We start from the raw sequence: 13693 nt of genomic DNA, 5'->3' as shown, positions 1-13693 counted from the left end.
TATCTTTTCAAAGTCTCTTCAAATCACATAGTTCAGTATCCTAAGACTGGAATCTCACGTGGAAGTCTGTCCTTGACTAGGAGATAGCAAGAAGTGGTGGTCACTTACCTAGGTCTCCAAAATGAGCAGCCTCCATGTGACTTGGCTGTTTCTTAAGCGTTGCTGTCCTGCTACTTGAAAAGGAGTCCATGTTGGCAGAAATGGCATTGATTGCAACATGACTTGGTCCTGCAGCTTCCAGCAAGGCATGGTTTTTAGTGCTTTTTTGTGGGGAATGTATTGAAGCTGTATGTTTTGAAAAAAAAAAAATTTACAGTTATACACAATTTGATTACCTAAACTCATGGGCAGGCTTTAAGAAAACCTAAAAAATTAAAATTTTTAACACTTAAGCAATATTCAAAAAATAGCTAAAGTGCTAAAGAGATTTAGTGGTTGCTCTTCCAAAAACACCCTGGTTCAAGCCCAGCACATGGAAACTTGCAAACATCTGCAACTCCAGTCCAGGGTTCTAGTGCCCCTTTCTGGCCTCTGTGGGGAATAGACACACATATAGTGTAGAGACACACATGTTGCACTCAGACATACAAGCAGATTGAACACCCATACACATTAAATAAATAAAGCCAGGCTGTTTGGCACATGCCTTTAATCCCAGCAAGCGGGAGGCAGAGGCAGGTGACATTCCATGACTGACAGAGCTTCACAACACGTCTCCAAAAAATAATAGACAATATCAACCCTCAGTAAAATGGAACAAAGATACTCTATCATTTAGAACTCTTAAAATACTATACCAAAATACAATTTAGAAAGATTATTCTCTGGAAACTTTGACTAAAAGAACCAAGGCAAGTTGAGTTTGGTGCTAGACAACTGCAATCCCAGCAGGGAGCCAAGTCAGGTTCCAGGTTAATCTGGGCAACAAGGCAGAACCTGTCTCCTCAGAGTGAAGTATAAAAATTTAGAAAGCATTCTGAAACGTGGGCCTTTTCAATTTCTTAATCTTTGCTTGCTTCACAAACAAAACTAAATTTAAAATAAATTCATAAGAGAAAAAAAATCTAGAAAAATGTTCATCACAATACTTTTCCTCTTTAATTGAGCAACAAAGTTTCTCCATGTAATAAAAGACACTGATGACTAAAGTTCAAGCTACTTAAAAATAAATACTCTTAGGTAGGGCACAGTGCTCCATGCCTTTAATCCCTTAACTTAAAACTAAGTTACTTTTGTTTTGTATTTCATGTTACATTAAAGGGGGTAAAACCATTTTAACCAAGTTTATAAACAAAAATAGTTTTGCTTTTTATGTTATATTTTGAGACATGGTCTAATTATGTAGGCCAGGTTATCCTCAAACTCTCAATCCTCCTGCTTCAGCCTCCAGAATTATAAGGATTACAGATATGCACTATCAGAGCCAGTTTTAGATTTTAAAAAATATTTACTAGGGTGTGTGTGTACATGATACATGTGTATGAGTATACATGCCACAATGAACACATGGAAAGCAGAAAACAACTTCTCTCCTCCACCTTTATGTAGGTTCCAGGGGATCAAACCCCAGGTCTCTAGGCTTGTATGGCAATTACGCTTAGCCACTGAACCATCTCACCATCCCTGGCTAGTTTTCTTACACAGATAACAGCAACACTGAAAAATTCTATGTGACTGTCTCCTTTCTAATTATATATTAATTAGATGTCCATGATAACAAAAATGGTATGAATCCATTTGTGTAGTACTTTTTCTTGGAGTGTGAGAGGAGGTAGTGTATCAGTTAGCACTCAGTGCTCGGTGGCCTCATAACCACTGTAACCCCAGTTCCATGCCCTCCTCTGGCCTCTACATACATGGTGCGCACATATGCATGCAGTATGCATGCAGGGAAAACACAAGCTTTCCCCTCTCTTCACTACTCTATTAGAACTCATGCCTCATAGCCATCGGTTCCTTCCTCACTCTTTAGTTGGTCTCCATGATATTATACTCCCTAATTTCCCTTGAGTTAGTCCTCCTCATTCTAAAACCCATTTCTTAATTGTCCACTGTCAGGAATGGTCTGCTTCCCTGACTCTTCTTCCAAAGAATGTTCTATGATGCTTTCTTCTCTAACGTACATTTATTCTCAAACTTTCAGTTATTACTAGAGCAAAAATTTTCAAACTTTAAACTATAAGCTCTTCTCCTTGCCCCAAATAAACTTAGTAAAAAAATCAGATCTAATTAGATCTACAAATTCAATAAAAGCAGAATAACTTAGCCCTTTATTGTTCCTTTGGCACTAGCTCCTAAGGAAAACCTCTCTGGAGCATCTGGAGAAGCCCTGGTCTGATTGCTTACCCGTCCTTTAGTCTGGACTCTGCTCTTACATCTCTTCTTATTTATTGCTGGGGATTCCTTCTCTGGCTCCGCCACCTGAGGCCATATTTGTCCTAATATAAAAGTTATCACCTCTTTTAAATCAATTCTTTCTAATTTCCCTGTCTGCTCAAATCCACCAGTCTATAAAGCTCAAGAGTACTGTCTTATTTTTTCACTATCTCAGCATCTTTTTCTTTTACTTTTTAAATTTATTTTCAAGACTAACCTCTTTTTCTATAGTACAAAAGAATTTCTGAGTCTCCATCTTAGAATTCTTGCAAACTACCCTTCTGAAAAAACCATATAGCATCAGTATCCTCCTCAAAGGCCTACAGTGGCTCCCCATTTTCTCTAGGTCAACTTTCTTTTCTGTTTTTGGATTTCTTGTACGTTTTTCTGTTTTGTCTTTTGGCATAACTCTTTTCAGTTTATTGCATGAAGGAGTTACATTAGTATGAGTTAAAATTGGTCTCCAAATGGATATTGCTACACAAGATAGTTCTGTTCATTGTAAGGAAACCCTTACTTAAGCTTCAGAGAGCCACAGCACTTAAAACTCTCAAACCTTCAGGAAATAATCCTTGGCTGGTCCAGTCTCTATTAGAAACTGGTATGTGTTCTATAGCTGAATTGCTTCTCTATATTCTGGGTGCTTAACTACAGTACAATGGTAACAAAGGCAAATTTCTTCTTAAATGTCTCTAGCTTCTTTTCATCATAATTATGAGCAATCCCTGAATAGTAGTAGTAAAGGACTTCCAGCCAGTTGAATTCTTACATGGATATGTAATCCTCAGTCTCCTTTATTTGAAAGTTCTAGTTAGCAGGCATTTGATACAATTCCTTCTCCTCAGTGGAAATGGCCTCCTAAAGGCAGCAGCAGGAGAAGAGGGTGTGGGTGAGGGATGGGGGTGGACAGACTGAGAGCATCAGGAATCTAGGGGGGTGGAGAGAGAAGCAACTGAGTTGTTGGCAACAACTCTGTGACTAGGGCCTCTTTTCTTTTCTGGTCTTTATGGCTCTGTACAACATCATTTCAATCTTTCTGTAAAAATTTCCCTTTACTTATCTGAAGGACCCTCTGACTATACATATATACATGTGTGTGTGTGTGTATATATATATATATATATGTATATATATATATATATATGAATTTAAAGGCTGGCAAGGACAAAAACAAAACAACCAAAAAAACCCACAAACCAAACCAATCTCTTTAATTCAAATCTTCTTAATTCTTCAGTGTTTATATAGGCTGTAACACTTTCATGAAGTATTCCCTCAAGTTTGCTGACCTCAAATTTTCTGGGCTCCTTGCAATCCTCCACTTCAGCTCACTATGTTAACACTAGGCAGCAATCACTACCTAGAACACCCATGACAGACCAGACAATCTGCTGCTTTGTCTATGGGTTTTTACTTATGTTTGGGTCTCTCTAAACAATTCTTCAAGACTGGTATTTCTTCCATTTTTAGAGGTAGAGGCAAATACACAGAAAAGGTAACTACTTTTTACTAGATCTATGAACTTGGAAAGAGTCATTTCAATAGGCAGAATTCCAACCTAGGTCACCTAGAGTCATACCTCTGGTTAAAACCTCAGATCCTAGAATTACTATGTGTGAAAACATGGAAATGAATGACTCAAAAGCACTTCCCACAATACACCACAACTAAACATATAATTCCCTAGTGTGGTTCTGTGAGGCAAGCCAGAAAGGTAGCAAGTCAGAAACCTTACATTCATGTCCCTCATGTCTGAGATCTAATCAATAACAAAACTCAACTAATTTATCTCTTGGACTTTCAATTCTGTCCTCATTTCTTTATTCCCATCACTAGTTTGAGCCACCTGTAAAATTATTTGGCAAATTTTGTTCTCCCCTACTAATCTATGAACTCAATAAAAGCAATATCCATGTTTTTCAGTCTTGTTACAGCCAACTTTTTAAAAGTTTTTTAAAAGTTACAGCCAACCTTTTAAATACCAAGAATTAAAAAGTGCTCTATAAATGGTGGCTATTTACTATTTTTGGTTCATTTGCTGGTGTACATTTAAGTAGGTCCTGTTAATCAGACTACAACTTCACATTTATCCTTACATATGTCTGTGTGTGCATGTTCATGCATGCAAACAAGTACAGGTGCATCTGTGGCAGGGAGTGTTTATGGAAATAAGAGGATAACCTCCAGATCAGTTCTCTCCTGCCACAAGTTTTGCCCAGTGAGTCTCTCGAGGGCCCTTCTTGAAGGGCTGGCTCTTGTAATGTTTCTGTTACTATCATAAAGTCAAGTCCCTACCTTCTAAGCAGAGACAATGTGATCTCACAAGCAGATTATGAGCATGAAAATTATTTTACTTTATATATTATTTGGCAAATTATTATTTTTCAGACATAACTTACTTGTTTTTTCTAAGACATGGTCCCACTAGCCTGAGCCATCCTAAAACTTGCTATGTAGGCCAGGTTGGCCTCAAACTCAAAGTGATTTGCCTCACCTGTCTCCTGAGTGCTTTGATTAAAGGCATGCTGCATCTAACCCATCTAGTATGAAAATTTTAAATCTCAATTTTAATTTAGAGAATTAGAAACTCACTGGGAAACAAAATGAAGCCAATCTCTTCACTATACAAAATGAAGAATCTAAAGAAAATTCCAAGACTTTCCAAAGTCAGGCTACTAGTGTCAGTTTTGTGTAAAGACTGCAGTTCTGATTTTAGCTATGTTCGACAATGAATTTTGTACGTACTGGCTATGGAAATAATTTTCCATTGTAAATTTTCATTCCAATCTCAGTATAATAGACATTGAATAAAAAACCCAGCAGCGATATAAAAAAAAAGCATACTTAAACCCATAAATAAGAACAGTGTGTTAATATCCACAATGTTCACAATGTACTGAGACTAAGCTTCAATGAAAGCCATTGGTCCTAAGTAATATAGTGAAAACTGTACTCATCCACATTTCTGAATAGACAGAAAACCAGACTTGTAAATGGGATTCTCTCTAGCTGTCACAACTCAGTGTCTGTTTTATTGAATAACTAATGACTGTTAGGGAACAATCAAATGTATGATTTATAAAGAAAAACTGGTACACTTAAAAGCAACCAGCAAATGCTCAGTAAAAGCCTGTTAGAATATAACTAAAGAGAAAGATAAACCACAATTGTAAATAATAGTAGTAATAATAATGGAGAATGATTACTGTCATCACAAAAGAAGATAAAAATTAGAACATTCATACCCACAGGTCCATCGCTGTGAGTACAAAGGAGAACCACTCACCTTTAATGGATTTGACTTCTAAGGTCTTCTCTTGCTCTTTACCTTTCACTAGAACACAAAAGGGCATCATGACCAACTTATGCAATAAAAGAGTTCCATTCTATATATTGTCAACATCAGAGACACTTGAATCTAATCGAATGAGTATTCTGAGTTCTAGAACAATAAACTATATGTGCCCTGGGGGTAGGCCAGTTCTTAGAAAAGAATTCTTTGAAAAGTAACCTCTGAACAGCAATCAATCAAAACCTCTAGAAGGGCTCTTAAAGAGTCAACCTTCAAAACATCTATATTCAAGTTCTGCCTTTTGCTACTTATCAGCCAGGTAATCATGGATAAGTTATTTAATTTCACTGAACATTAATTCCCTTAAGTAGTAAAATCAGGTAATTTATAAAACTCACTTAGAGGATTGCTGATGAAAAGTGAAATACTTGCAAAAAGCATTTGAAATAAATTTAGGGTAAACTTTAATACCACGAGTCACCCACTATGCTGCCTACAAGCACAGGAAGAAAAGACTTCTTTGGTTCTATAGAGCATCTTACTTCTTTTGTGTGCCCTCCCTAGCTTTGGGGACAAACATCCCAAACTTACAAGCTCAACTCCTAAGCCTAAGGTCTAACAGGTTGTCTCTAAAATGATTACATAATCTTTCCTTTATTACACAAAACAGTGAAAAATTCTATAGCAGATAAGCTCACAACAGCAAGCAAGAAAGCTGCAAAGCTGCTCTAGGCAAGTGTGGATTCTATTATAAGACCTGACATGAGGTTATTTTAAATCTCCTTTACTCTCCTTGTTTGTCTTAAACATTAAATTTCCTTGACTTCATCTTGAGTGGCTTATGAAAGTAAGAAATCTCAGAATGTGCCCATGTCTCCATGTTCTGAAATACTATTAATGCTGAAAAGCCAGCAGCAAAAAATAGCTGGCTCTCAAGCATCTCCCTAAAGTCAACCCATCAACAACCCAAATCCCCAGAGTGTGCTCAACTCTCCTGGACCAGAAAAGTGCCCCTGCCTTCAGCAAATCTACTTCCAAGCATGTAGGCATCAACCTGAGAAAGATAAAGTGGTTGCTGTCACTAGGCACTGCTGTCAGGAATGTGTGACCAGTATCTGACAGGAATCCTCTTGCCTTAGCCTTCCAAGTGCTCGAATAGCAAGAAAGTACCACCCACCACCCCACAGTGGCCTATGTCTCTTCTGATATATGGAGATGGTGAAGCCTATTCTCTGGAGAGGATGAAATTACAAGACTATCATTTGTCTTTTTTTTGTTGTTTTTTGTTTTTGTTTTTCGAGACACGGTTTCTCTGTGTAGCCCTAGCTGCCCTAGAACTCACTCTGTAGACCAAGCTGGCCTCGAACTCAGAAATCTGCCTGCCTCTGCCTCCCAAGTGCTGAGATTAAAGGCGTGCGCCACCACTGCCCGGCATCATTTGTCTTTTTAAATATTAAGATGTCATGATGGTCCTTATTTTTATTTTCACATAGAACTAGCCTATAAAGATTAGCCCTGACTTTTATTTATGTAGCCCTGGCAGCCCTGGAACTCACTCTGTAGACCAGCCTGCCTCTGCCTCCCAAGTGCTAGGATTAAAGGCATGCACCACCAATTTTTAATCACCCTGATTGTTTCTGTCATGTCATTTATTCTGAGGCGTGGATCGCAGAGGTTCCAGACCATTCTTGCTGTTGCTTGTGAAAAGGTAAAGCATAGGGGCAGGAAAGTGGCAGAGACCACTAGCTCCTGAGAGGCAGGAGGCAGGGCCCACTGTCTTCTAACATCACCTGTGTAGTTTTAACTTCCAACTTTACACCTTCAGCTTTTTCTACCTTACTTAAAACCAGACTGTTGCAGCTAACTGTTGGTCTACTTCTTATCTCTGACAGGTTTATTTAACTTATCTGAAATTTAACTACAAACTTGGTCCATGAAGACCTATCATCAGATTTTGAGTATTTACTTTCTCAGGGTAAAACTTCAGTCCACCCTTCAACTTGTCTTTTTTTCCTACTCTGTATCCCATCAGTCAGCATGTCTATTAAGGGCTATCCCAGAATACAATCTAAATTCAGCCACATGTCACCACTCTTGACAGTCAACACTGGTGGAGGTCGTCTCCTCTGATTAGGCTGGTGTCTAAAGAAGTCCTTTGAGATGTTACTTGAATTTCAACTTAGATGTCAAGAGGAAACTGATTTTATGCAGATGGAGAAAGCAGCACTATTTTGCTATCACCTTGCTTATGAAGTAACTGGTTAAGACTATCTGGAAAAAATAATTCCACCTCTCCTACCTCTTATTCTATATCTGTATCTCTATACATCTACAGCTATATTAAAGGTTCACACTTATTCTGAAAACGGCCAGAATATAAACATTTTCAAAAAATGTTTTAAAATTATGTATTTTATGTTTATGAGTGCTCTATTTGCATGTATGCTTCCATGACAGAAGAGGGCATCACACCCTATTATAGATGGTTGTGAGCCATGTGGTTGCTGGGAATTGTCCTCAGGACCTCTGGAAGAGTGGCCAGTGCTCTTTACCTCTGAGCCATCTCTCCAGCCCCATTTAAAAAAAAAATTTAATTGGGGTTGGAGAGATGGCTCAGTGGTTAACACTGGCTACTCTTCTAGAAGAGCCAGGTTTGATTTCTAGCACCCACATGGTGGCTAACAACTGACGGGAACTCTAGTCATAGATGATCAACGCTCTCTTCTGGCTTCCAAGGGCACAGCATTTACATAGTGCATTAACATACTACTTTCAGGCAAAACATTCACACACTATTTTTTTAATCTCAAAATTTTATTTTACTTGATGCACTGTGTGTGTGTGTGTCTATGTCAGTATACATATGTGGAGATCAGAATACAATGTGAGTCCTTTCTCCTTTCACTATGATAAGTTCCAGGGACTGAATTTAAGTTGTCAGACTTGCCCAACAAGCACTTTGACCTGCTGAGCCATTCCACTAGTCCTATACTATAACTACTTTAAGTTCTGCTGACCTCAAAGGTCTCTGTTTATACTATCAAAAATACAGACATGTCTGTGTTACAATAACACTTTGTTTCAAAAGCTGGTAGTGCACTGGACTGTTGAGATGGCTTAGTGGGGTCAAGAGCATGTGCTGCTCTTCCAGAGGACCCATGTCTACAGTTCCAGATGACCCAACTTCCTCCTCTGACCTCCTAGGGCACCAGGCACACACAAAGCGCACATACATATATGTAAACAAAACACTCATATACATATATAAATCTAAAAACAAAATAAAATGCTGGTGGAGTAAGAGATTTGATGAATGGACTGTATCTTGTCTCTGAAATAGAAAAATAAATCCCAAGGACTAGAAAGATGGCTTAATTAATTCTTAAAGTGCTTGCCATATAAACTTGATTAACTTGATCTTCAGAACCCACATTAAGTTGAAAGAACTGACTCCACAGAGTCAGTATCTAAGTCTTTTGAGATATCCTCTTTGTAATCTGTTATTTGTCCTTTTTATTTTTTTGAATTTTCAGATTCTTACATCCTTAGATTTCCTTACATACCCAGTTATACCTGTACCCCTTCTACACAAATAAAATAAAAATCTCCAAAGTAGAGAGAATAAATATGTGAATAAAACAAAACCTGAAATGACTTAGGGGGAAAAAAAATCTGTTCTTGGGGTAGAGAATTTAAAGTATTTAAGGAAAGGAGGCTGAAAAGATGGCTCAGGAGTTAAGAGCACATACTCCTGCCTGTCCCGGGTTGCACACCTTTAATCCTAGCACTCTGGCAGAGGTAGCTAGGTCTCTGAGTTCCAGGCTAGCTTGGTCTATAGAACAAGTTCCAGGACAGCCTGGACTACAGAGAAACCCTGTCTCAGGAAGAAAAAAAAAAAAAAAGCACATACTACACTTGTATCAGACTCAAGTTTGGATCCCACCACTCATGTAACTCTAGCTCCAGATCTGACACACTCTTCTAAACTCAGAGTGCCTACACACACAGACACACACACACACACACACACACACACACACACACACATAAACACACATATAAACACACACAGACACACACATATAAACACACACACACTTTCTGAGTATCCTGGAGTGAGTTGAAATTACTTCACATATTTGCTGCTCTTCTGTAGGTCCAGCAAATGAAGGCAGGGTCTTTTAAGAGCCCTTGAAAGTTGTGATCACTATACTGAAGAAGGCATTCCCCTTTCTGTTTGTGTCTTCTGGGTTTCAAAGCCATGATTAATTCCAGCTGGTTGGAAGCACTGTGCCAAGTGGCTAGGTGTGATAGCTTATGTTTTAGGAGCTATTATCTTGGCTTTCCAGTGTGGAACTGTGTCTACCAATAACATTTCAAAAGAGAAAGTTGGCAGCAGTTAAAAAAAAAAAAACAGCACAGATGAGAATAGAAAAAGCATGCATAAGGTAGGGTAATTGTTCTAACCACTCTTCGTTTGTTATCTCAGCCTGATGATTGATATTCTTGGATAACTGCATGGGAAGACACCTACTTAAATGATCATCAACACCAATTTTTGCAAGTAAAAACTAAGAAATAAATTAATACAAAAATGGGTAAACAGAAATGTAAGGAATTAAGTAGTTACAATAACTTCCAAGCACCCACATGGTGGCTCACAACAATCTTTAACTCCAGTTCTAGAGACTCAGATGCCCTCTTCTGGCCTCCTTGGGCAAAGGCACACACATGGTGTACATACTTACACAAGCAACACACCCATACACATAAAATACAATTCAAAAGGCAGTGCTAATTCCTATGGGACATTTCTGTGTGAAAGTAGAATAGAATGACAGAGATCTAAGAGAAGCTATTCTTAAAGATGAATGTGAATCTTGTCATTCCATCTGTTCCAGGGTATGTATACAGAAGAGACAGACAGGCCAGGCTGTGTTACATTCCTGTAATCCTTGTACTCAGAAGACTGAGACAGGATTGTTGTACTTTAAGATTAGTAATGACTACATATCAAAATACTGATTTGAAAATTCAAAAAAATAAAAAAGACAAAACTCATGATAGTAGATTACAAAGGCTTATCTCAAAAGACTTAGATGCAAAAGAAAAACTTAACACAATGGACAGGTAAACTGAGGAAACACTAAGGTAATTCTTACAATTGTTTCCATTTTGTTGTTGTGTGTAAGTGTTTTGCCTATATCTATACATGTGCATGCCTAGTGCCCAAGGAGGCCAGAAGGGTAAAGGATTCCCTGGACCTGGAGTTACAGATGGTTCTAAGCTGCCATGTAGGTTCTGGGAACCAAACCCAGGCCCTGTGTAAGAACAACATAAATTCTTAAGGACTGAGCCATCTCCAGCCCTCTTTTCCTGATTTTAGATTTACCATTTCAAATGAGATGTGATAAACCTCTATAAAGAATGAAAAATAAACTAATGAGGATCTTTATAAGACTGTCTTCAGAAGTCAGGTGTGTTGATACATGCCTATAATCCAAATACTAAATTAGAGGAAGACAGTCCATAAGGCTCCCTGATCTCATCAGTAAATGCTAAAGCCAGGACTACAAAGCCAGACTGTCTCTACTCCCAACCCCCCAAAAAGGTTGTTTCTAACTTCTCTTGCCACATTCAGTCTCCAGAACTCATCTAGAATAATCCTTTTTTTTCTTGAGTACATTTATTTATTTTGTGGGAGTGGATGTACCACAGCATATGTGTGGAGGTCAGAGGACAACTTAATGGAATTACTCTTTCCCTCCACCACTGTGGGTCCTGGGGCTCAAACTCTGATGGTTAGGATCCACAGCAAGGGTCTTTACCTGTTGAGCCATCTGGCTCTAGAATGAGCTTTCTAAGCAAATAATCAGATCACTCTTTTTTATTGTAAGGTCACCTCTCTTCAAAAGTTTTATAATATATTCTGAGTTTGGAATAAAACTCTTGATAATGTGGCGTTTGCCCACCTGCCTCTCTATGCCTCAGTCAGAGCAGCTGCCTTGCCTTCCTAAAGGGCACCAGCTCCTTATTCCTGGTACCTCCAGTGTCTTTCCTGACCTCTCTAAAGTTACATCCTACTAACTTTGTTTCAAGGCTACATACTGAGTTCTTCCACTAACATCCAACCAAAATAGGTTTTTCTTCATAAATTACTCTTTCATATCATTCAGTTTGTAAGTATATACACACATTTTTTGGCCTATTTCTTGTCTTACAGCATCAATGAGCTTCATAGGTACAGAGACTATGTCCATATGACTGTTCCGTGACACCCTAAGACAGTGTCTGGCAGACTGGACACTTGATAGTGTGTGTTAAATAAACAGACAAGTCTATTGTGCAACTTGAAATTAGTCCCATACTTAGAATGCATTTTCCCCCTTAAAAAATAAGTACCCCAACACTGTCAAACTAGATACAGGTAATAATTCCAGAGATATTAAGATACTTTACTGTACCAGTTTCATTCATTTCTCATCTAGCATCAACAGACAGTTTCAGTCCTATGAGGCCTTTAGGAATCACCTGATTCTCAGCTGGGAAAAAAGTGGGTTAACTGGCTGTTTCAAGTTACAGGGTTTATGAAAAAGCTATCATGTGAATACAAGTCTGATTTAGTGTTATGGTTTTTTTTTAAAAAAAAAAAAAAGTCTTCTCTGAAGCACCACCTCCATCTAAAGAGACTTGATCAATTTGTGTATGTATATTTAATGAAATACAACAACCCTTTCAGGATCAAAATCACCTTGCCTCTACTTTAAAACTAAGCTTTTACAACTGAACATCAGAAAATATCAGAAATCTAAGTAGATCATTTATAACAGCAACAACGGTTCCAATAATTAGTAAAGTTGCTAAATCATCAAAAGCAGTAGTCTTCCGAATACGGAACTTCAGTAGTAAGAAATTTTATTTTAGGAATAACAGTGGGCCCCCTTCCGCCCTCCACCCCCGTCCCCAAAAGAGGAAACTAGAAAATAGCGCTAGTTGAAGAAATAAGTTTCACGTGAGTTTAGTTAGGCATAAGTCCCCCAATATTCGGAAAAGTCAAGACTTCCTATAAGTAAAGGGATTTCCTTGATCTTGAACCACAGTGCGCGCGTGCACACAGACAACACACACACATAAACCTCTGGAAAACAAACACACCAGAAAAACCTGTCTTTAGCAAACAGGTGTTAATTTCTACGGGTTTAAGCAAGCACTTTCGGCCCAAAGCGACAATCCCGCTCGACCTCGCTTGAGGAGGCCACTTTCTCCCCTGCGGAGTCCGGGGCAGCACAACCCACCGCGGGTGTCGGCGCGGAGGCCGAGCGGCTCACCGAGAGCCTCGCGGCTGCCCTGACAAAACCCTTGCAGGTTTGCCGCCCCACCGCTGTCCGAGGCCCGGCTCGCCCCCCGCCCGCGACCCCTCCGCTACCTTTCCGCCGGAAGAAGGACATGGCGGGGCCCGGGTCGGGGCGGAGGGTGCGGGGGGAGTGTCGCGGGGAGGGCCCGGCTCCCCTCATTCAGCAGCTGGCTGGGACTTCCGGGTCCGCAGGAGCCGCTGCACTAGTCCGAAAACAGCCCCTCCTTCCGGGTGTGGGCGCTGCCGCCTCCTCGGGATGCCCCGGCAGCTGCTGCCGCCATGTTATCAACAAGCCACCCGCTTAGAGTTCCGGTCCGTCCGCGCGCGGGGCTTCACGGGAGGCCCCGGCCCCGCCCCCTTCTGCGCACCTCCTCCCGCGGGGCTGGAGCGCGCGCCCGCCCAGCCCACGTGACCCGGCGTCCTCGAGTCTGTGAGCCCTTCCTGCTGGAGGCTCCGGGTGTCTCTTTGGTGAGCCTCTTCTTCGGAAAGCTGGGGCCAACACTGACACACAGGCTTTTCGCGGAATCTTGCTAAATGCCCCAGGCTGATTGGCAGCTTTGCCCTGCCAGGTTCCCGAGGGATGCAGGGGAGCCAGCAGGACGAGGAATCTGCTCTTTTATAGCTCCTGAAGCTTCGTCCCTCAAAGTGACCTCGGAAGGGAGAAAAAGAGT

At 40.0% G+C, this 13693-nt stretch overlaps 1 protein-coding gene across 2 annotated transcripts in view; it reads right to left on the bottom strand.

Annotated features, from left to right (window-relative positions):
• The window catches only part of Akap10 (A-kinase anchoring protein 10), a 64225-nt gene extending 50862 nt beyond the window's left edge, over window positions 1–13363 (bottom strand). Inside the window, exons 1-3 of one of the 2 annotated variants that reach the window (XM_028776522.1) lie at window positions 13095–13363; window positions 5663–5710; window positions 109–285 (exon numbers count right to left, since the gene is read on the bottom strand). In XM_028776522.1, coding sequence (XP_028632355.1) covers window positions 109–285; window positions 5663–5710; window positions 13095–13182 — 313 coding nt within the window. In that variant the 5' untranslated portion in view covers window positions 13183–13363. The remainder of the gene's footprint in view (window positions 1–108; window positions 286–5662; window positions 5711–13094) is intronic. The other variant, XM_028776523.1, reaches the window with a different exon arrangement.
• Window positions 13364–13693: the final 330 nt, after the last annotated feature.

The sequence above is a fragment of the Grammomys surdaster genome, unplaced genomic scaffold, assembly GCF_004785775.1.
Source record: "Grammomys surdaster isolate TR1022 unplaced genomic scaffold, NIH_TR_1.0 270, whole genome shotgun sequence".
Taxonomy (NCBI): Eukaryota; Metazoa; Chordata; class Mammalia; order Rodentia; family Muridae; genus Grammomys; species Grammomys surdaster.
This window is presented reverse-complemented; position numbering and strand designations above follow the sequence as displayed.